The 21,723-nt window shown below is 34.1% G+C and overlaps 1 protein-coding gene across 2 annotated transcripts in view; it reads left to right on the top strand.

Annotated features, from left to right (window-relative positions):
- The window catches only part of STAG2 (STAG2 cohesin complex component), a 71,543-nt gene that overhangs the window by 9,013 nt on the left and 40,807 nt on the right, over window positions 1–21,723 (top strand). For both annotated transcript variants that reach the window (XM_007448344.1, XM_007448343.1), the window contains exons 4-11: window positions 3,597–3,693; window positions 7,966–8,042; window positions 10,679–10,883; window positions 12,831–12,982; window positions 15,420–15,493; window positions 16,625–16,748; window positions 17,549–17,647; window positions 17,744–17,823. In XM_007448344.1, the coding sequence (XP_007448406.1) occupies window positions 3,597–3,693; window positions 7,966–8,042; window positions 10,679–10,883; window positions 12,831–12,982; window positions 15,420–15,493; window positions 16,625–16,748; window positions 17,549–17,647; window positions 17,744–17,823 (908 nt within the window). The remainder of the gene's footprint in view (window positions 1–3,596; window positions 3,694–7,965; window positions 8,043–10,678; window positions 10,884–12,830; window positions 12,983–15,419; window positions 15,494–16,624; window positions 16,749–17,548; window positions 17,648–17,743; window positions 17,824–21,723) is intronic.

Genomic DNA, 21,723 nt, shown 5'->3' with positions numbered 1-21,723 from the left:
TATTGTATTATAGTTATGCACATGTGTGTATTTGCTTCTAGATTGTTAATTCCTTGATTGGGGACTGTGTATTACTCATTTTTTTGTATCCCCAGGATATCCCTATTTCGGTGATTATGAGTGAGAGTGAAAGTACAAGACTCGCTGTTGGTTTTAAAATAGTTCTTAAATTTTAAGAAAGAAGAAATCATGCATGTGCCCCTAGTTCTATTAGATAATAGATGTTGAATTTTATTGAATGAGTTTTTAGTATATTATTTGATGATTAAAAATTTTAAATATATTTCATTGTGATAGCTTGTATTAGTTCTACTATTTGTATTTTATTTGTATTTATTACAGCAGCCTTATGTAAACTCTAGTATAAACTCTTCTTGATCTTCATGAATAACTTTTTGATGTGATGTGATTTTTTTGTAAGATTTCATTAAATATTTTTGTATCTTTATTGATGAGAATAGCCCTTGTTCTAGTTATCTATTGCTGCATAACAAACCACCCCAAATTCAGTGATGTAAAAGAACAACCATTTTATTATGCTTAGTGATTCTGTGGATCTAGAATTCAGACAGAAGTAAATAGGGATGTCTCTTCTGTGCTTCCATCCATGATGGCTGGGGTCTTAGCTGAGATAGCTTGAATGCCTGGAGGTGACAAAAACAGTTATGGACTATAATCATCTGGAGACTTCTTTATTCATGTTTGGTACCTAGTCAGTAGTGTTTGAAGGCTGGGCTCAGCTGGAACTGTTACCTGGAGTACCTACAAATGGTCCTTCCACGTGGCTTTGGCTTCTTACAGTATGGCTTCTGAGTTTGGAGAGACTATCCTGAGAGGAAGTATCTAGTTCTGTAGTGCTGCAAGAACCCAATGCAGAAGTTGAATAGCCTTCTATGACCTAATCTTGGAAGCATCATTTCTGCTGCACTCTGTTCTGGAGAAGGGGACATAGACTTCACTTCTTTTCGGGGAGCAATGTCAAACAACTTGGGGCCATGTTTTAAAACTCCCATACCACATCATATATTCTCTTGATACTGCCCATATCATATTTGGGGATCATCTTAGAAACATTTCTTTCATAAATTGAGTTGGTTAACATACACAAGCTGCTATAAAATATAGAAAAGGACTGAAATCTAGAAATTAAGCAACATTTTAGAATATGTCCAGTAAATCTCTATGAGCCAGGTTATTCTTAAATAATATTTTCTTTTTCTTTTCTTTTTCATGTGATCATATTATCTTTTTTGTACATCAGATTATACATATTTTATTCATTCAGTTCATACCCAAATTCCACATTTATTGGTATATAACTTAAGACATTTTCCCTCCTGACTTTTCATTTTTTATATTAGCTGTAATTTATCATCTTAATTTTAAAAATTTTGTTTATTTAAAACTTTTTTAATCTGTTTTGTGGTTTCCTCTTTTGTCCATGAAGGAATACAGTGCTGCTTTTATTTTTTAGTTCTGTTTTTTTAAAAATTGCTATATTGAAATATACTTCACAAACCATAAAATTCACCCTTTTAAAGTGTAAATTCAATGAATTTTAGTATTGGTACATTCACAGAGTTGTGCAGCCATCGCCACAATCTAATTTTAGAATTTTTTCAATACCCCAGAAAGAAACCTCATGCCCATTAGCAGTCACTTTCTCTTCACCTGCCCCCAGGTCTAGGCAACCATGAATCTACTTTCTATAAATTTGCCTATTCTGGACATTTCATATAAACGAGGTCATATAAATATATGGTCATTTTTGAGTGGCTTCTTTGACTTAGCGTGTTTTTAAGGTTCATCCATGGTGTGGCATGTATTATAACTTCATTCTTTTTTATTGCCAAATAACATTCCATTGTATGTATATGCCATGCTTTATTTATCCATTCATCCCTTGATGTACCTGTGGTTTGTTTCCACTTTTTGGCTGTTGTGAATAATGCTGTTATGAGTATTATTGTACAAATTTTTGTTTGGACATACGTTTTCATTTCTCTTGGGTAATAAATACCTAGGAGTTGAGTTCCAGGGTCATTTAATTCTTTAGCCTTTTGAAGAGCTGCCAAACTGTTTTTACAAAGTGGCAGCACCATTTTACTTTTTTATGAGCAGTGTTTTAGCATTCCATTTCTCCAGATTCTTGCCAGCATTTATTGTTGTCTGTACTTTTTATTATAGCCATCTTAGTGGGAGTGAAGTGGTATCTTATTGTGGTTTTGATTTCCATTTCCTTTGTGGCCAGTTACACTGAGCATCTTTGCATGTGCTAAGGGCCATTTGTATATCTTCTGTATAGAACTGTCTATCCCGATCCTTTGCCTATATTTTTAATTGGGTTATTTGGCTTTTTAAAATTATTGAATTGTAGTTCTTTATATTTTCTGGGCACAAGTTCCATATCAGATATATGATTTGCAAATATTTTCTCCCATTCTGTGGGTTGCCTTTTCACTTCCTTGATGGAGTCCTTTCAAGAATAAAGTTTTAATTTTGAATAAGTCAAATTTATTTTTTCTTTTGTCTCTTGTGCTTTTGGTCTAATATATAAGAAGGGTTTGCCTAACTCAGTGGTTATGAAGATTTACTTCTGTGTTTCATAGGTTTAACTCTTACATTTAGGTATTTGATTGTGTATGATGTGAGAGAGGGTCCAGCTTCATTCTTTTGCATACAGATATCCAGTTGTCCCAGCACCATTTGTTGAAAAGACTAGTCTTTCGCTATTGAATTGAGTTGGCATCCTTGTCAAAAATCAAATGACCATCAATCTAAGGGTTTATTACTGGACTCTCAGTTTTATTCCATTAATCTACGTATCTGTCCTTATGCCAGTACTGTACTGTCTTGATTACTGTAGCTTTGTAGTAGGTTTTAAAATCATGAAGTGTGAGTCCTTCAACTTTGTTCTTTTTTCAAGACTGTTGACTATTCTGGATACCTTGCATTGCCCTAAGGATTTTAGGATCAACTTTTCAATTTCTGCTAAGAAGCCAGCTGGGATTTTGATAGGGATTGCATTGAGTCTGTAGATCAATTTGGAGGGTACTGTCATCTAACAATATTAAGTCTCCAGATCCATGCACTATCCTACTTTCTTTTGATGCTTATTTCTTATTAATATGGGACTATTAGTGCTCACTGTTGAGGAAAGGTGTTATTTTATTTGCATTTCCTCATTGACCCAGGCATTCACTTCTTTTCAAAAATTTTGTAAAATTTTCATTCCATTGCAGTGTTAATATTTAGATATTACTTAGTACAATATTTTAGTCAAATATCAGTATTTTCTAAGGTATCTATAATATCACTAAGAAATTTCAGCTTATAGAGTTGGGTCCCATATTTAGTTTTTAGATTCCTTTTAATGCAAAAATGAGGAAGATGGATCATTTATGTACAATCAGGTGATTAATTTACTGAATTTGATTCCATTTTATTGTTTAAATTTAAATTTTAGTATACAAGCGTATGTATTTATTGAAATAATGTGATACCACTTAATGTTGAATCTTAACAACTTTAATCTGACTTAATTAACTCTTAGAACGTTAGAAAAAGCTAATGGTTCTTTTCCCCCTCTGCTGTAGTCGGTGGTAGATGATTGGATAGAGTCATACAAGCATGACCGAGATATAGCACTTCTTGACCTCATCAACTTTTTTATTCAGTGTTCAGGCTGTAAAGGTAAGATATATTTATTTTGGAAGCAGAATGTTCTCAAATGTTCTCTTCTTTTTTGTTTCACCTAAAGATTATTAGCACTTCATGTGGAAACTAATGCCACGGTACTGAGTTATTTGCATTATAACCATACAAAATGTATGTAAGGAAAAAAGAGCAAAGAACAAAGAGAGAAAGTCTGTTGAGACTGTTATATTCATATGTGAAAGTTAACTAAAAACTTGGCAATTTATAATTGTTATGTTACTTTATTAGATATATTTCCCACTTTCAGCATCTGGTTTTAGGAGCAAAGAAATGGATTAAGAATGGAGGAGGAAGATAATGAAGAGATACAGGTTCAAGTGGCAGGGAATTGTAGAGTGTAGGGAGTTAAAAAGTGCCATGAGTAACAGTAAGTAAGTAAGTAAGTAGGTAAGTAAGTAACTAAGTAAGTAAGTAAAGTAAGGAATTGGTGATTACAGGTTTTTTTTTTCCTAAAAGGTAGAGAAACTGGAGTGGGGAGCGGGGTCTTTTTTAAAGTGTTTATACTTTATTTTAAAAGATTTTGAAGTAAGAATAGGGAAAATATAAAATGTCTTCCCTGAGACAAAAACATGTAGCACACACATTTGGCCAGGGAGACAAAATTGTGTAAGTTGGGGAGTCATACATCCTGATCTGGATCAGTAGATGAGTTAGTCAAGATCATGGGCAGGTTCTGATTTATTCTGTGTCTCCCTAATACTTGGCCCATCCTTGAAGTTCTAGAAGATGCACAGGCTAATAAATGTTACAGAGATTTCCAAGGGTATTACATTTTTTTAATGAAAATGGCACCAAAAACATAGGCATTAGAAGTTAGGAGGAGGGAAGATTGCCTAAAAGTAGATCTAAAGAATTAAGGTGCTAAAGAATGACTGATTTAATAAACAAATCTGAAAAGAGATCCCAGAAAACAATTTACTTATGTCTACTCCTTTAATTCTACAAAACTTCTTGAAAAATCCTGTCATTGGAATTGGAAAACAAGTAACATTTTAAGAACTGATGCATTTTATGAGGTCGATCACAACTTTAAGTGCAGTCTACATATTAAATGTTATATATGTGAGGCCTGATAGACAAATTTATTAACTTATTGAGTCTATGGTCTTCATAATGCCATTAATATGGCCATTTTTGAGAAATTTTAATGTCTTTAGAGTGCAGAGAGTTGCCTAGTTTACTTCTTAGCTAAAGGTAGCTGTAAATCAGTATTAGAAAATTCTACTGAATCAGCTCAGAGGAAGTGTTGTAGTAATGACAGTATGATGAACCAGATTAACTCTTTAGAAAATGAGATATGTTGATATTATTTTTTTTGGTCTATGTCCATTCCATCTTTCTGGAGCAGAGGGGTACAAGTACCTGTTTGTGGTGTTATGTAATCAAGGGCAATGCCCTTTCTCTTTAGATTCTTTAGATTCTTTGAAAATGGAAGGTTGATTGCAGAACAAGTGAACAGGTGCCAGAAATAATTTAATGAGTTGAAATTCTAATTTTTATATTCAGTCTTACCTATTATACCATGGTTTGATCAGTTTTAGTTTCCTAACTAGGCTTCTGAATTGCAGTTTTAAAACAAAGCCGTAGTCAGAGCATTCCCCTTTATCAGATACATTCCTTTTCTGGCATCACTGTATTTATAAATCAGGAGCTTGCCCATTAAACATTTGGACATACCTTGTCACAAACAAGGTTGTGAAAATTTTTAAAAATTGAAGGTGTTGAAAACTTAGGTAGATTTAAACACTGCTATAATATTTATTTTAGAAGCAAGGAAGCTCCATGTAATCAAAGTTAAGGTCATTAAGTACTTACAAAACATACTCAAAAATATTTTGGTAGAATTCTTTTATAAATGAATTACAAACATGTTTAAGTATATACAGTGTACCTTTTTCTGTGGATTTAGGACTGTTATTATGAGCATCAGTTATTTTACTGTAGTTATGCCTTCTGAAGTATTGAGGTATGTGGAGAGATGTTTGGCCCTACACTGAATGGCTCCAGACTGCTCTGTGGTTGGTGATTCTGTGGCCAGTTGTTTCCTTCTTTCTTTCCTGGTCAGCTGTCACTTTTCAGTTTACCAGTTTTTAAAGCAGTCTTGCTTCATGTCCCCCACACTTTTAAGGCAGTGGGAGCTGGCCTGATGTCCTGATGGCTCCTTTACACCTGCCTCAGGAGTTATTATATGCATGGAGTTTGTGACAGCTGTTTTGTTTTCTGCTTATATTTGGGTTTATGGCTGTTATATGGTCTATGAGATGAGAGGAGGAGCTTTAGAAGTTTGTCAGAATGTATGCAATATGTTTACTTTGATATTTATTTATATATAAATGCTTATTTCGTAGAAGTTATTTCAGGGATTGAGTTATTTGTCCTTCTCTAGCACCGCCAAATTTACAGTACCTGGGTGTAAAGTATGAGAAGGTTCTGGAGATACATCCATGGCTCTAGATATAAATTAAAAACCCCTCAAAAGGTTTTTGAGAATGTGCTTCTTTAGTCAGGGAAATCATGCTTTCTTTCAAATTTGTTAGTATTTTTAAGCAATCATTTGTTTTTTTAATGTGGTAAGTAAGGGCTCTTTCACAGTACCAGTAGAAATTGATCTCACCTGGGGCTGGGCAGCAAGATGTAGACTAATAATCTCATACAAATTATTTAACTTCTCTTTGCCTTAGCATTGGTTTCCTCATCTGTAAAGCGAGGATTATAGTACCTTCTATATAGGCTTGTTGCCTGGGCTGAAGTGGCTGGTGCATACGCGGCTCAATGGATGTTAGTTCCTATTCTACTCCTGCTGGTTTTGTTACGCTACTGGAAGGTCTTCAGATTGCATGCGCATAGAGAAGGGAGCTCACATAGCAGTTGTTCTTTTCAGATTTGGGGTTGGAAAGAGAGTATGATGTTCTATTGTTGTTTTTAAATTTATATGCACACACACACATGTGCGTGCATATATAAAATAGAGCTTGGCCAATTGAAATATATCTAACTTTTATAATAAATCTCATGTTCCTGTACCAAGACATTCTTTTATTTTTAAATTAAAAAATTTTTTTTGTTTGGCTGTGCCGTGCTGCATGTAGGATCTTAGTTCCCCAACCAGGGATCGAACCCGTGCCCTCTGCATTGGGAGTGTGGAGTCTTAACCACTGGACTGCCAGGGAAGCCCCAAGACATTCTTTTAGATGTTACTATATTTATGGTATTCATAGTGATTAGACTGGCAAAGAATAAATAATCTAGCATTAGAAATGTGGTTTAGGAAGTTCACTTTCTACATTTTTTCTTTTTTTAAAAAAAATAATCTGACACCCCATCAGTGGAAATTCATGTATGACTTCTTCTTGCATTGTCTCCTACTCATAACTTTTTCCTAGAAACCCCTTTTTTGATATTTGACCTATACCTGGCTAACTTTTACTACCTTTGTTTTTTTGAAATACAGTTGATTTACAGTGTTAATTTCAGGTGTACAGCAAAGTGATACAGTTACACTACTTGTAATGTGCATCCTTTCTCCTCGCCTCTTCCATACTCCTTTAAAACTCTAAATGTCCTTATAAGAAACACCTACTTATCCACATCTTTTTTTTTTTTTTTGTCTGAGCTATAGCCTTTCTTGGCTTTTCAACTCATTTGGGCATTTATTATGTACTAACTTTAATACTTTATGTTTCCCTTTCTCTCTGCTCGGGGCCCCCCTCCCCAGTTATTCTTTGTTTAAACTTACAACTAGATTACAGGCTTCTAGATGAGCTACAGCTTACTACTTATGTTTATTTGAAGCCCTTTGAGGGGATGATGGGATGTAGTTGCCTTACATATTGTTGTACTTAATAAAGAAACCTGGCTAAAGTGAAGTCTACCTATTATTCTTTCCCTTATTTTCTTCAGGTTCATCCTCAAGGTTTTAAGTGTTACCCTGGATGCTGCCTCATGCTTGATGACATATGCTTTATATTAAAGGGTCTTAGTCATTCTGTGCATGAGTAAAGTTAAGTCAAGTAGAAATGGCTCAGGCTGATTGTTCTAGGAAAAAAAGATACCTGTCAGAAGTGTGGGGCTGTTTTCTTGTATATGTTGATAATGGCATTTGTGCTTTATAGGGTTGAGTAACATGGTAAAGATCAGGTGCTATTGAAGTACACCTTATTGTGCGATTGTAGACATTTTAGTGTTAGAGATGGACTTAGAAGTTATTTTTTAAATTTACCATTAACTTCTTACACTTGCAAATTTCAGGTGTTGTCACAGCAGAAATGTTTAGACATATGCAGAACTCTGAAATAATTCGAAAAATGACTGAAGAGTTTGATGAGGTGAGTTATTACCCTAAATGTTATGATAATTTTATGCATATTGATCTTGATTTACTCTTCAGAGTATTAAATTCTGAATATTAGTGTTGTGGGTAAGAGCTTTGGCAGTAGAAATCCAATCAAATGATGGCCATGTGACCTTGGGCAAATTGTCTTAGCATCAGTTTCATCATCTGTAAAATGGAGCTAAAAATACTTATAAGGCTGTTATGAAAATTGAATGCAGTAATGTTTGAAAAATTCCTTAGCATTTTACAATGCCTGGCATATAGTAAGAACTTAATAAACGGTAGCTGTTTTTATTTGTCAAAAAATTAAAATTTCAAGTAAGAATAAAATTAAGTGCCTACAAACATACCTTAGAATGTTGTAGAAGGAAGATTTGATAAATACTTGGGGAACCAGGTGCAAGCTTAGGCAAAGGAAAATACATACATACATATATATGTATAAAATTGTTTAAAGTCTTATTTATGTTTCAAATATGAGTAAGAACAATACAAATCCATAATAAGTAGTAGCTTAGACTTTAGTTGATCCTTTGTCACGGTGATGTCTTTGAAATATTGTTGCCAATAGATTTACTATAATATAAACTCCTTCAGGGCAGGGATTTTTGTTTGTTTTGTTCACAGCTGTATTCCAGCACCAGTAGTTTTACTCTTTAAAGCTTTTCACCATAAATTTTCAAGTAGAAAGCCTTGTCTCATTTGAGTTTTATTTGATGTTTTTTGTTTTTTGTTTTTTGCTTACTCAGATGAAGGAGCTTTCAACTATCGTTCTAAAAGATAGACAAGAGTTGTTAAAATGGCTTTGATGATCACTAAGTACTATTAATCAGTCTCTAAGTAATTGAGATATAATTATGAGGAATGGTATTATTTTAACTTTCTGATATTAAATGTTTTAGTGAGAACTTTCTTTCTTCTAAACAGCTATTTGAAACAAGAATCCTGAAATAAGATTTGAAAATATCAACAAACCAAGTTGCTAACAGCAATTAAGATGACACTTTTTAATACAGCACTAAATGAGCCAATCAGAAAATGTGGAAGAAAACCTTTTTGTGGAGTATTAGGACCTTATTCTCAGATGAGACATAGTTCAACTTGTTTATGGCATGACTTAAAATTTTTAAAAATGTTTGGCTCTAACGACAAAATTTAATTGTTAAAAATTTTACTAAACCATACTGATAAAATGACCTTAAGTTTCCAGGACATTCTTGTCAGAAACTCTTACTTTTAGAGGTTCTGTGTAGTATTGATCTCTGTTTTTATCTTTATGACTTGCTTGTTTTTAATGATTTATGGAGGACCTCAGTGTATCTTCATTGGTGAATGCCCCATCTTATATATAGGAGTACTTGAGTACCTGTCTTTCCAGGTCATTCTAGCTACATTTCCATTTTAAAAAAATTATCTCATTGTTTACATCTGCTGACTATTTGATGTCCTGAAGCTAATGAAAACATACATTGTAATCCTTTGATTATTTATAACTCATACATCAATCCATTAGACTGGCTGAGAATGTGATTTCATCATTTTGAATCCATTAAAACATATAACTTTGGTTTGATGTTGGTTTTGTTTTGTTTTAAAGAAATTTAGTAACTATCTTTGCTTATCAGAATAATGTTTTGTTTGATGGGAGAGGCTTTTTATTTTGGTATGTAATTGGTATATGTTTTCATTGGTTAGAGTGAATTCAGAATATCCATTTTGGGTTTTTTTAAGATTTATTATTTATTTAGTTATTTATTTAGGGCTGCATTGGGTCTTAGTTGCAACATGCGGGATCTTTGTTGAGGCATGTGGGATCTTAATTTGCGACTCACAGGCTTCTCTTTAGTTGTGGAGCGCAGATTCCAGAGTACGTGGGCTCTGTAGTTTGCGGCATGCGGGCTCTCTAGTTGAGGCGCGAGTTCAGTAGTTGTGGCTCATGGGCTTAGTTGCCCCGTGGCATATGGTATCCCAGTTCCCTGTCTAGGGATCGAACCTGTGTCCCCTGCATATTGTAAGGCGGATTCTTTACCACTGGACCACTAGGGAAGTCCCATCCATTTTGATCTTAAATAAAAGAGATGTGTTAAAGGTACCTCTACCTTTGCATATTATTCTCCTGCCTACTTTGAGGATTTATTATAGAAGAAAGATGAGATAAAGGAGTCTTTCTTTAAAAAATAAATTTGTTTATATTTTATTTTCGGCTGCATTGAGTCTTCACTGCTGCATGTGGGCTTTCTCTAGTTGCGGCAAGCGGGGGCTACTCTTCGTTGCGGTGCGCGGGTTTCTCATTGCGGTGGCTTCTCGTTGCAGAGCATGGGCTCTAGGCGTGTGGACTTAAGTAGTTGTGGCATGTGGGCTCAGTAGTCGTGGCTTGTGGGCTCCAGAGCACAGGCTCAGTAGTTGTGGCACACGGGCTTAGTTGCTCTGTGGCATGTGAGATCTTCTCGGACCAGGGCTCGAACCTGTGTCCCCTGCATTGGCAGCCGGATTCTTAACCACTGCACCACCTGGGAGGTCCAATAAAGGAGTCTTTTCAGCTTCTGCCTAGGGTATTTGGGAAAAAAAGTAAAAGTTTATTAAGTCATGTGTTTTAAATGAAATTGCTGTTTAAAATTTCTGTTTTAGGATAGTGGAGATTATCCACTTACCATGGCTGGTCCTCAGTGGAAGAAGTTCAAATCCAGTTTCTGTGAATTCATTGGCGTATTAGTACGGCAGTGTCAATATAGTATCATATATGATGAGTACATGATGGATACGGTCATTTCACTTCTTACAGGATTGTCTGACTCACAAGTCAGAGCATTTCGACACACAAGCACCCTGGCAGGTCAGTATTTAGAAATATTTTCTGTGCATTTTCTTAGGTTAGAGATGAAAATGATTTTCATTAAAAGAAATGAAATAATGGTGACAAATTAATTTTATTTATTAAGTAGCCCCTAAGAGGACACTCTCCCCTGTCCTTCAACCCTCACGAATTACTGGGAATGGAGTGATATCTTCAGTTTTGATTCTCTGAAGGCATACTTAATTTTCTTGTGGTAAACCTACTTGATTCCTATCCACCTCTTCTCCCTTTCTGTGGCATAGTGATCTGTTGGGTTCTTGAAATATGTTTTATCAAGGAAGGTATTGACAGCAAATTTGGGGAACAGTCATTTTAGATATGTAGTTCTAAATGACTTTTATGCATAGTCTCTGCTAGCATAGTCCCTCCTGGTATGATGGTCACTACAGGATGATGCTTATTTAACCACACCACAAAAAGTTGATTTTTCTTATGCTTCTGAGTAACTTTAGGCTGAGTCAGATTCTTTGCTCTTTAAATTTTAATGAAATGAGTTACATTTTTAAGGCTCACATGATTAATTCTAGAACAGTGGTTTTTAGTGTTGATGTTGATAAAATGTTCTGGTTTCTCTTTTGTGCTGAAAGTACTATTATTGAATATGCTTTGTGGTTTGAGTTTGAATAAATCAACTAGGCATTAATTGTTACTATAGTATTCTAAGCCTTAATGATAGAATAGTTTGATTTCTACAAAAATGTTTCTTTCTCTAAGTGTGGGGATGTTTTTTTCCTTTAGAGTATTTCCCCAGAGAATTAAAGCTATGATTAAAGATGTACTTCTGCTCATCCCTCCATTTAAAAAAAAAATAAAATGCATACAGTCAACCTGTAGATTTGAGGTCACAAAATATGAATGTGATCTTGCTCTGTGAATTTAGGTAGCTTTGATGTTAAGAACTTGAACAGTTAAAGTAAATTAAAACATATATGATGGGGTAAGGTGGGTAATTTTAGATCAGAATGACAAACTGGTTTGCTGAAGGTGTGGAATAGCTCAGAAGATTGGGAATCTCTTTTAAAGAGAGCCAATAGCCACAAATTAAGGTTTAATTTTGTGGTGGTCTGTCATGCAGTGAACCAGGTCTGAGACATAGTCTGGACTAAGTTATATTAAGCATAAAGTGTTCGGATATTTCAATTAATAAGTTTGAAATCACAGGCAGTGAGTCTTGTCTCAGTAGCAAGAGTTCAGTAACAGAAGGTAGAGATCTGGAGGAACTCTGATAAAAAACACTTTATTGAGTGATATTTTACTCTTTGTACTTTTGACTTTTTATCTAGATCTGTCCTTCATAATCACACCATTGTCTTTATGATGATATGTAATAGAGTAAAATTAAAGGAAATCAAGTACTGATAAAACTGTGCAACATTTCTACACACTGTACTTTGATAAAAAGCACTTAAGTTCCCTCTCCCTTTGGTTACTGGATAGCTAAATGACTGCTGTATGAATCAAAATTTATTTAGAAGGTGAATCGTGGTCTCTGGAAAAGGTCATTGTAGGGGACATATATATCATAGTATAGTGGGATTTGAGCATAGTCTAGAGTCAGATTACCTAGTTTTGAATCTTGGTTTAACTATGTATATGAACTGTGTAGTCTGAGGCAGATTTCTTAATCTCCCTGAGCTTCAGGTTCTTCATGAATGAAATGAGGATAATACTTAACTTTGAGGGCTGTTGTGAGGATTAGGAGTTAATCCATGAAAAGTATTTAGCATAGGTTACTGACATATAGTAAGTATTCAATACACATTAGCTGTTGTTTTACTATTGTTGTTGTCATTTGTAGCAGCTATATTTTTCTTTTCTGTTAGAAGCAGAACAGCCCATCTTGTTTTTAATTTCTCTTAAATTGATCTTAACTTGTAAATTTTTGTGTCTGTGAGACTAAGTTCAACATTTTCCATTTAAAAATAGCTATGAAGTTGATGACAGCTTTGGTGAATGTGGCACTAAATCTTAGCATTAATATGGATAATACACAAAGACAATATGAGGCAGAACGGAATAAAATGATTGGAAAACGAGCCAATGAGAGGCTGGAACTCCTGCTACAGAAGCGGAAAGAGGTACGTACACTTCTGCGCTGAATATTTAAGCTACTAATCTGTAACTAACTTGGTCACCATTAATTATGATATAACTTTGCTAGATCATCAGATAAATTTTTTTGAAAAATTTAAACAACATGTTTCAGGTTGTTTATACATCTAACTTATTTTTGTTGATTATTCATGCCAACAGTACCTTCTGTGTATATATTCTTTCTGTGTGGACTAGGATTAAGAGTTCAAGGCTTCACATAAGGAGTCCTGGGCCAGTCTGACAAGCTGCTTAATGCTTCAGTGTTGTTCATCTCTACTGTGAAAATATCTCTCCTAACTTCCTCTGTCAGCTTATTGTCAGGATGAAATGAGGTTTCACTTATGTAAAGTCACTTTGAAAAATAACTTATAAGCTATTTATGTTGTCATAATCTGTGTGTTTGGTTTTTTTGTAGTGTAAGAGGCACTTGGTTAACATTAATGACCACCAAATTCAACTTTGAATGAGGAAAATATATTTTTTCAGTTTTATGCTAAATAATAATAAATAAAATCTTTCGATGTTGTGTTTTTTGGTCGTTGTTGTTGTTGTCTCCCCTGCCCCCATGCCGTGCGGCTTGTGGGACCTTAGTTCCCTGACCAGGGATTGAACCCAGGTCCTGGCAATGAAAGCACCGAGTCCTAACCACTGGACTGCCAGGGAATTCCCTTGATGTTGTGTTTTTGATTTAAATTCCTCCTTCATTGGTGATGTAATATTTTGCTATCTGATATTGGGGATGTTTATTTTTATTTCTAATAGGCAAAGTCTGATGTTTCAGAAATATTAGTAATGCAGTTGAGTTAAAATATTTGCCGTGGTATTCCATAAATTACTTACTTGATTTTGACATTTTTTGGGGGGTAGTGGTAACTATAATTTAAAAGTTGGTTATTTCTGATAGCCAATAACTTTTTTAAATGCCCCCTGCTCAAGAGAAGCCAGAAAAATCTTGCCTACATTTCCACCATGCCTAAACTCCTCATCTTTTTCACGTACGGTTGACCCTTGAACAATACAGGTTTGAACGGTGCAAATCCATTGATACTTGGATTTTTTTTCAGTAGTAAATATTACAGTACTTACATGATCCACGGTTGGTTGAATCTTTGGTTGTGGAACCTTGTATGTGGAGAAACTGTGGATACAGAGAAACTGCATATACGGAGGGCCGACTATAAGTTTTATTTGGATTTTCAACTGTGTGGAGGGTCAGCGTCCCTAGCCCCTGCATTGTTCACGGGTCAGCTGTAGTTGAAATGAAGAATTGACCTTTTTGCCCCTTAATTTAGTTAATAAATTGCATTGGGTGCTTTATTAGATGAACATAATGTATGAAATTATGGCCTGATTCTAAGATTCTGAACATAGAATGAGTGGATATAGGTAAAAAAGGGTTTTGAGTTTAAAATTCTGGTACAGATATAAGATATTAATACTTCTAGCTTGGGTTAAGTTTTTAAACATGTTGAAAGACCACCTGTGCCTTTGACTGTGCTAATGAATACAAGTGCATGCCCTTGTTAGCATTATTTGGAAATGTGAGATTATATTCATGAAAAGAAAAAAAGCATTTTACAGAAACATAGAACATAATCTAAAAGCTAATTAATACTTAGCGTGTGAAAGATTTTCCTTGTACTTCTCAAGCTCTGAAACAATTTTCTCTTAACTCTCAAGCTCTGAGTTGAAAATATATGGGAGTAAATAAGTCAACCCAGATTTGAAATGTTTAGTTGGTTATTTCAAGTGAGCCTTGTTTCCCTCAAAAATATTTAGCAGGGAGACAGATTTTTTGCCAAGTTATTTTACTCAAATCGTTTTTGTTCTTTGAGCAGGCACTAGTTAACATGACTTATTTTTCAGATGCTAAAGACCAAGATAATGAAGCATTGTTATGCTTTTTTGATTATATGTTATATAATATGTATCATAATAAACTACATAACAGATTTCTTTATGTGCATTTATACAATGAAAATACGTGACCATTTAAAAAATTAGTCTACCAGCTAAACATTAAAAACCAAGTACAAATATTCCAGGTATCAAGGGACTGTGGCTACCTGATAGACAACAGATGTTAATTTTTGTATGTGGACACTTTTCGTTTAGTGGAATTAAGAATTGGGTGCTCGCTTCGGCAGCACATATACTAAAGTTGGAATGAGAAGATTAGCATGGCCCCTGCGCAAGGATGACACGCAAATTCGTGAAGTGTTCCATATTTTTGTTGTAAAGCAGAAACTGACACACCACTGTAAAGCAATTATACTCCAATAAAGGTGTTAAAAAAAAAAAAGGAATTGGGTGTAATAACCAAAACACTGGAGAAACCTGCATGTGTGTTTGTAACAACTTTTAGATGTCCTTTTGGTTCTCTTCCATTACAATTGAAAAGAAATGATGTGTTCTTTTCAGCTTCAAGAAAATCAAGATGAAATAGAAAATATGATGAATGCAATATTTAAGGGAGTGTTTGTACATAGATACCGGTAAGTCAGGGCAGTTTTTTTAATGTAACTCTTATTCTGTTCAAGTTTGGATATTTAGTGGTTTAGGTAATATAAATTTAGTGGAAATCGTGTTAGAGTAAGATCAGTGTTAGAATCTAAGCTCTTCCACTGATTGAGACACTCTATGCAAGTTACTTAACTGCTCTCGACTTTGTTTTCTATCTGAAAATGGGGTAATGTTGTGCTTGACTTGTAGATGCCCAGAAAATGGAAGCTACTGCTGTTATTAGGAGTCAGGGTACAGAATACTTAATTGATTTTGGAGGTACTATGTTAGTAGAGACTGTACGTTCTGATTCCTGACTCTTTCCTCTTCCATTTGAATATTAGTGGGAAAAGCTGGATAGATTTAAGTGAGATGTTTCCCTTATTTTGAATGAGTAGAGGAAAGAAATAGGTAATCTTACCACCATTTCTGCTGTAACCTATTCTTTAAATGTTGGTGGCATGTTTATTTAACTTCTCCGTCATTTCCTTAACTTGGCAGTTATTGAATCAGGTTAATACTTCCTTTGTAATATCCCTTTGTCTATTCTTACCTTTTTATTTCTGTTGTCACCATTACCTTAGTCTGTTCCTTCGTCATTCTCATGCCTAGAGATTATTGCAGTTGTCTTAAAATGTTCTTTTGTTGCATCATTCTTCTGCTCAACAGCCTTGAATGACTTACCATTACCTACAGGATGAATTCAAAATAATTTAGTCTGACATTCAAATCCAAATTGAGCTTGGCCTCAATATTAGGTGTAACTAATTCTCACCCAGAAAATATTATCTAACCAGACTAGTGTTCCTGCTGTCTGAACACACCATGCCCAGGAGGTGTGAACAGAGGCTGGGGTATGGCATGGTATAAAAAGTGGGGATTGGATTCTGTTTGTAGGTTTATTTAACTTTAAATATTTATATGGTGATAATTATGCTTTGACAACTAGACTGTAAGCTCTTGGCAATCGGGGGCCATGCTTCAATTCTACATTTAAATCCCCAGTAATACTTAAGGTAGTGGTATATTCATAGTAGGTATGAAGTATTTGGTGCTGCTTAAATAAACCACAAGTCCTGTGGTATACTGGCACTAATATGCATAATTTTCCTTCCTCCATGCAGGGATGCAATAGCTGAAATCCGAGCTATTTGCATTGAAGAAATTGGCATTTGGATGAAAATGTATAGTGATGCCTTTCTTAATGACAGTTATTTAAAATATGTTGGTTGGACTATGCATGATAAGGTAAGATATGCCTTATAGACTGCTTTCCTTTTTACACATAGGCATAGCTATCTGCTGTTCTTATTCATAGTGACTTATCTGCATATAGGTAGAACTGGGAGCACATTCCTATAGGCCTCTCTCCTTTATTCTTTTCTGTCCGCTCCATGAAAATATGGTCTCTATCACATAAAGTCCCCTAGTTTTTTGAATCTTGGCCACTGATTTAGCCTTCAATCTTGAAACAATTTTTGTACTGAAACAATTGGATCATGTAGGTGATGGTGGTAGTGGTGAGACATTTCTTAGAGCAGTAAGAATTCTTACTCTGCTAATATGTAAGTGCTATATACATTTTAAAATTTCTTTAATTTTGATTCTCTTGATAAACATGTATCTTAGCCAGATTATAAGTTACAACTTGGCTTCTGACCTTTTTAATTTTTTTTTAATTAATCTACCTTTCTCTTAGTCTGCCTCTTCACAAGCCTTGAAGTTCTTTGTATATATTCCTTACAAATATTACTTTCTGTAAAGGAAAACTTACTGTGAAATATGCTACTATCGTCTTTCACAATAGTATTGCTCTGAAAAAATTTTCAAAAAATTTTCATTTGACCCACAGAAGTAGTAACCCCAAAGGTATTTAGTTTTAAATGTTTATGTATTGATTCCTATTTTTGCATTATCAAAGATGAGAGTTTCTGAAGAAATGCTATTGTATAGAACATATTTAAAGTAGAAAATAATGTAAGTATCTTGAATGTTCAGGTTGAAAATATGCAGAGTTTTAATGCATTTTCTCCTCTTGTTTCATTCAGCAAGGTGAGGTAAGACTCAAATGTCTCACGGCTCTACAAGGGCTTTATTATAACAAAGAGCTTAATTCCAAACTGGAGCTATTTACCAGTCGGTTCAAGGTTAGTATTACTCTAAGTATTTAAAAATTACCTGTTATTTGAAAGTATTTTTTCTGGCCTTCCCTTTAAGAATATTTTAATTATTTTTGTCCTTAGGATAGAATTGTGTCTATGACCCTTGACAAAGAATATGATGTTGCAGTACAAGCAATAAAATTACTCACTCTTGTTTTACAGTAAGTATGTTTTTTAAAAAATATTTATTTATTTGGCTGCCCTGGGTCTTAGTTGCGGCATGTGGGATCTTTTAGTTGTGGCATGCGGGCTCTTAGTTGTGACATGCATGTAGCATCTGGTTCCCTGACCAGGGATCGAACCCGGGCTCCCTGCATTGGGAGTGCGGAGTCTTAACCTCTGGGCCACTAGGGAAGTCCAACAGTAAGTATGTATTTATTGCATATTGCTAATGTCTAGTTATCTAAATAATACATTAGAATACTTGGTTTAAATTTATCTAGATCTAAATTTTAATAACTTGGGGTTTTACAGCAAGAAGTTTAATTTTTTCATGTAAAGTTGAGAAAACAGGAAGAGAGAACCATTGGACTAGAAAATTCTGAGCTGGGAATTCATGTGTTCTCATTCTCTTGACTAGTTTCCTTTCAATTTTACTGTCTCTAGATGCTCTTGAAATAAAGTTAAACACTTGAATGTATTAAATATGCTTATCATATTTTGTCACACTTATTTTTTTAAAGATTTTATTTATCTTATTTATTTTTGGCTGTGTTGGGTCTTAGTTGCGGCATGCAGGATCTTCGTTGAGGCATTTGGGATCTTTCGTTGCGGTGCGTGGGCTTCTCTTTAATTGTGGCGTGCGGGTTTTCTCTCTCTAGTTGTGGCGCGCAGGCTCCAGGGCGCGTGGGCTCTGTAGGTGAGGCGCACGGGTTCCAGAGTGCATGGGCTCTGTAGTTTGCGGCATGCAGGCTCTAGTTGAGGTGCGAGAGCTCAGTAGTTGTGGCATGCTCGTTGCCCCTTGGCATGTGGGATCTTAGTTCCCTGACCAGGGATCAAACCTGTGTCCCCTGCATTGTAAGGCAGATTCTTTACCACTGGACCACCGGGGAAGTCCCTTGTCACACTTTTAGAAATTAATATTTACTGAAACTTATCTGTAAACAATCTGAATTTAAAACGTATTCTATTATGTTAAAATGTAAAAGTGATGGAATTAACTTTTTATCTTTTTAAAAATGTGTGATGATATATATAAGATTTACCATTTAAACGTATTTAAGAATACAGATCAGTGGAATTAAGTACATTCATATTGTTGTGCAGCCATCACCATTATCCATCTCCAGAACCTTTTTTATCTTCCCGTACTGATACTCTGTAGATGACTGCCAAGTGTGATTTTAAGTCATATTGTCTACTCTTTATCTCTGAATTTGATTATTTTAGGTACCTCATATAAGTGGAATTATACAATATTTGCCCTTTTGTAGCAGGCTTATTTCACTTAGCATAATGTCTTCAGAGTTCATCCATGTTAGGTTATGTATCAGAATTTTATTCCTTTTTGAGACTCAGTATATTCCATTGTATGTATAACACATTTTATTAATTAATTCATCTATTAATGGACATTTAGGTTATTAACATGATCCAAATAATTGCAAAAGGGCCTTTTCAAAAAAAAATCATAGCATGCTAATTCTGATACTCATATGTATGAGAAAGTCATCATGTAAGAGTAGCCAGCAAAATTCTGATTAAAAACTAATGAGAGACGACTACCCGGTATGATTTTAAGTCATATTGTAAAACCACAGTAACTTTTATTATTATTATTAATTTAAAAAATTGAAGTATAGTTGATTTACAGTGTTGTGTTAATTTCAGGTGTACAGCACAGTGTTTCGGTTAGGTCCTTGTTGGTTATCTATTTTATACATAGCAGTGTGTATATGTTAATCCCAAACTCCTAATTTATCCCTCCATACCCCTACCATAGTAACTTTTAAATTTTGGCACTAGTATGTGAATAGACAAATCAATGGCACAGAATAAAGAATAGAGACAAACTTAAATGCATCCAGGAACCTAGTGTAGGGTAAGGGTCGTTTTCTATCAGAAAATAAATGGTTTTGTGACACTTAGGTTCTTTTTGGGAGGAAATTAAATTGGATTCATATTTCGACCTTATATAGAAATGATTTCCAGGTGGATGAAATGTTTAAATGTAGATAAATGAGACCATTAAAGTGCTAGATGAAAACTTAGGGGAAGATTAAACATTTATATTTTATATGTAAACTGAGCAATGTCTTTCTGAGCATGACATAAAACCTAGACATTAAAAAAAATACTGAATTTTAACTACATGAAAAACTAGAAGAAAAAAAAACTAGAAATGTGTATATGACATAAAATATAAACAAACTCGGAAAACAAATGACAGACTGGGCAAAATATTTGCATCATAGGAGTCACTTTCAATAAATCAATAAAAAGAACAGAAACCCAATAGGAAAAGAGTCAAAAGTTGGGAACCACATCATAGACAGAAAAGAAAATAAAAATTTAAACATGAAAAGTTGTTTAGCCATACTTAGAGACATGTATATTAAAATGAGACCATCTTTTACCTATTTCTTGACAAAGATACAAAATATGTTTGGTAATACACTATGTTGGTAAGGCTATGCAAAAACAGACCTTTATACATTATCGATGGGACTATGAATTGGTATAACCTCTTTGGAGCAAAGCTTGGCAGTATCTATTTAAAATATAAAATGCTTACATTCTCTAACATAGTACTATTTGTAATAGAATTTTGGAAATATTCTAGATGATTATTAATAGAGGAAGAATTAAATTTATATATAATAACTAATAGAAGCACCTCATAGGGGTTATCTCATTTAATGCAGCAGTCCTGTGTGAGGAGCATGGTTGTTAATGCCATTTATATGAAATGGACTACATTGCAGTCATTAAAAAGAAGGCAGCTCTACCTCAAAATTTAAATTAGGTGGTTGGGATTAATATATACACACTACTATATATAAAATAGATAATCAACAAGTACATACTGTATAGCACAGGGAACTTTGCTCACTACTCTGTAACAACCTATATGGGAAAAGAATCTGAAAAAGAATAGATATATGTATATGTATAACTAAATCAGTTTGCTGTACACCTGAAACTAACACAACATAGTAAATCTATACTCCAATATAAAATAAAAATTAAATTTAAAAAAATCAGAAAAAAAGAAGGCAGCTCTAGATACACTGACATTTTCTGAGAATTCACTTAACTGGGGGGATTTTGAGCAGTCTTAACAATTGCATTTTTCTTTAATTTTTAATTGGATTTAAAAATTATAAATTATTATATGTACATGTTATAAAAATATTGAAAGATTCCTGAAGTAAATAAGAAAATAATAGTGCTCTACTTAATACTATTACATTTTTCTTTAGTTGGATTTAAAAATTATAAATTATTATATGCACGTTATAAAAATATTGAAAGAATCCTGAAGTAAATAAGAAAATAATAGTATCCTACTTATATTTCTACAGCTTCTCCCCTTTTCCTCCGTAATACCCTGTGGACATCTTTTTTTGTTGTTTCTGGTATTTTAATGAAGGGTAATGGCCATTTTTGTTGATTCAGCCATGTATATACCTGATAACTGAAACTTGTCAGGAACATTCCTTATTGGTTAAAATGAGTGAACTACTACACATTTACTGTAGTTTCACTGATTTGATTCAATATATATGTATATGTATATATATTTTATTATAAGATGGCACAAGTGGTTTTTCCAAAAATGATCCAGTATTATACATTGAGTTAATTTAAATTAAAGTGCTTTTGAAACTTTTAACATTTTGGTTTCATTTTTCTCAAAAAGAAGTAATACTTCCTTAGACATCAGACTTCTGGAAACCTTGTGCACAGCAGAAAACCAAAAAGGATCTGAGCTCCTGAACTAACCATCTACTCTCCTTAGGCTTTTTTCTCTGATGGTGGTCCTATGATTCCTAATTTACATATAATGGTAAAAACCTAGATTGTTTATCTCACAGTAGACTAAAAGCATATTAGGAGGG

This window comes from Lipotes vexillifer, unplaced genomic scaffold (assembly GCF_000442215.2).
Source record: "Lipotes vexillifer unplaced genomic scaffold, Lipotes_vexillifer_v1.1 scaffold1524, whole genome shotgun sequence".
Classification (NCBI taxonomy): Eukaryota; Metazoa; Chordata; class Mammalia; order Artiodactyla; family Lipotidae; genus Lipotes; species Lipotes vexillifer.
This window is presented reverse-complemented; position numbering and strand designations above follow the sequence as displayed.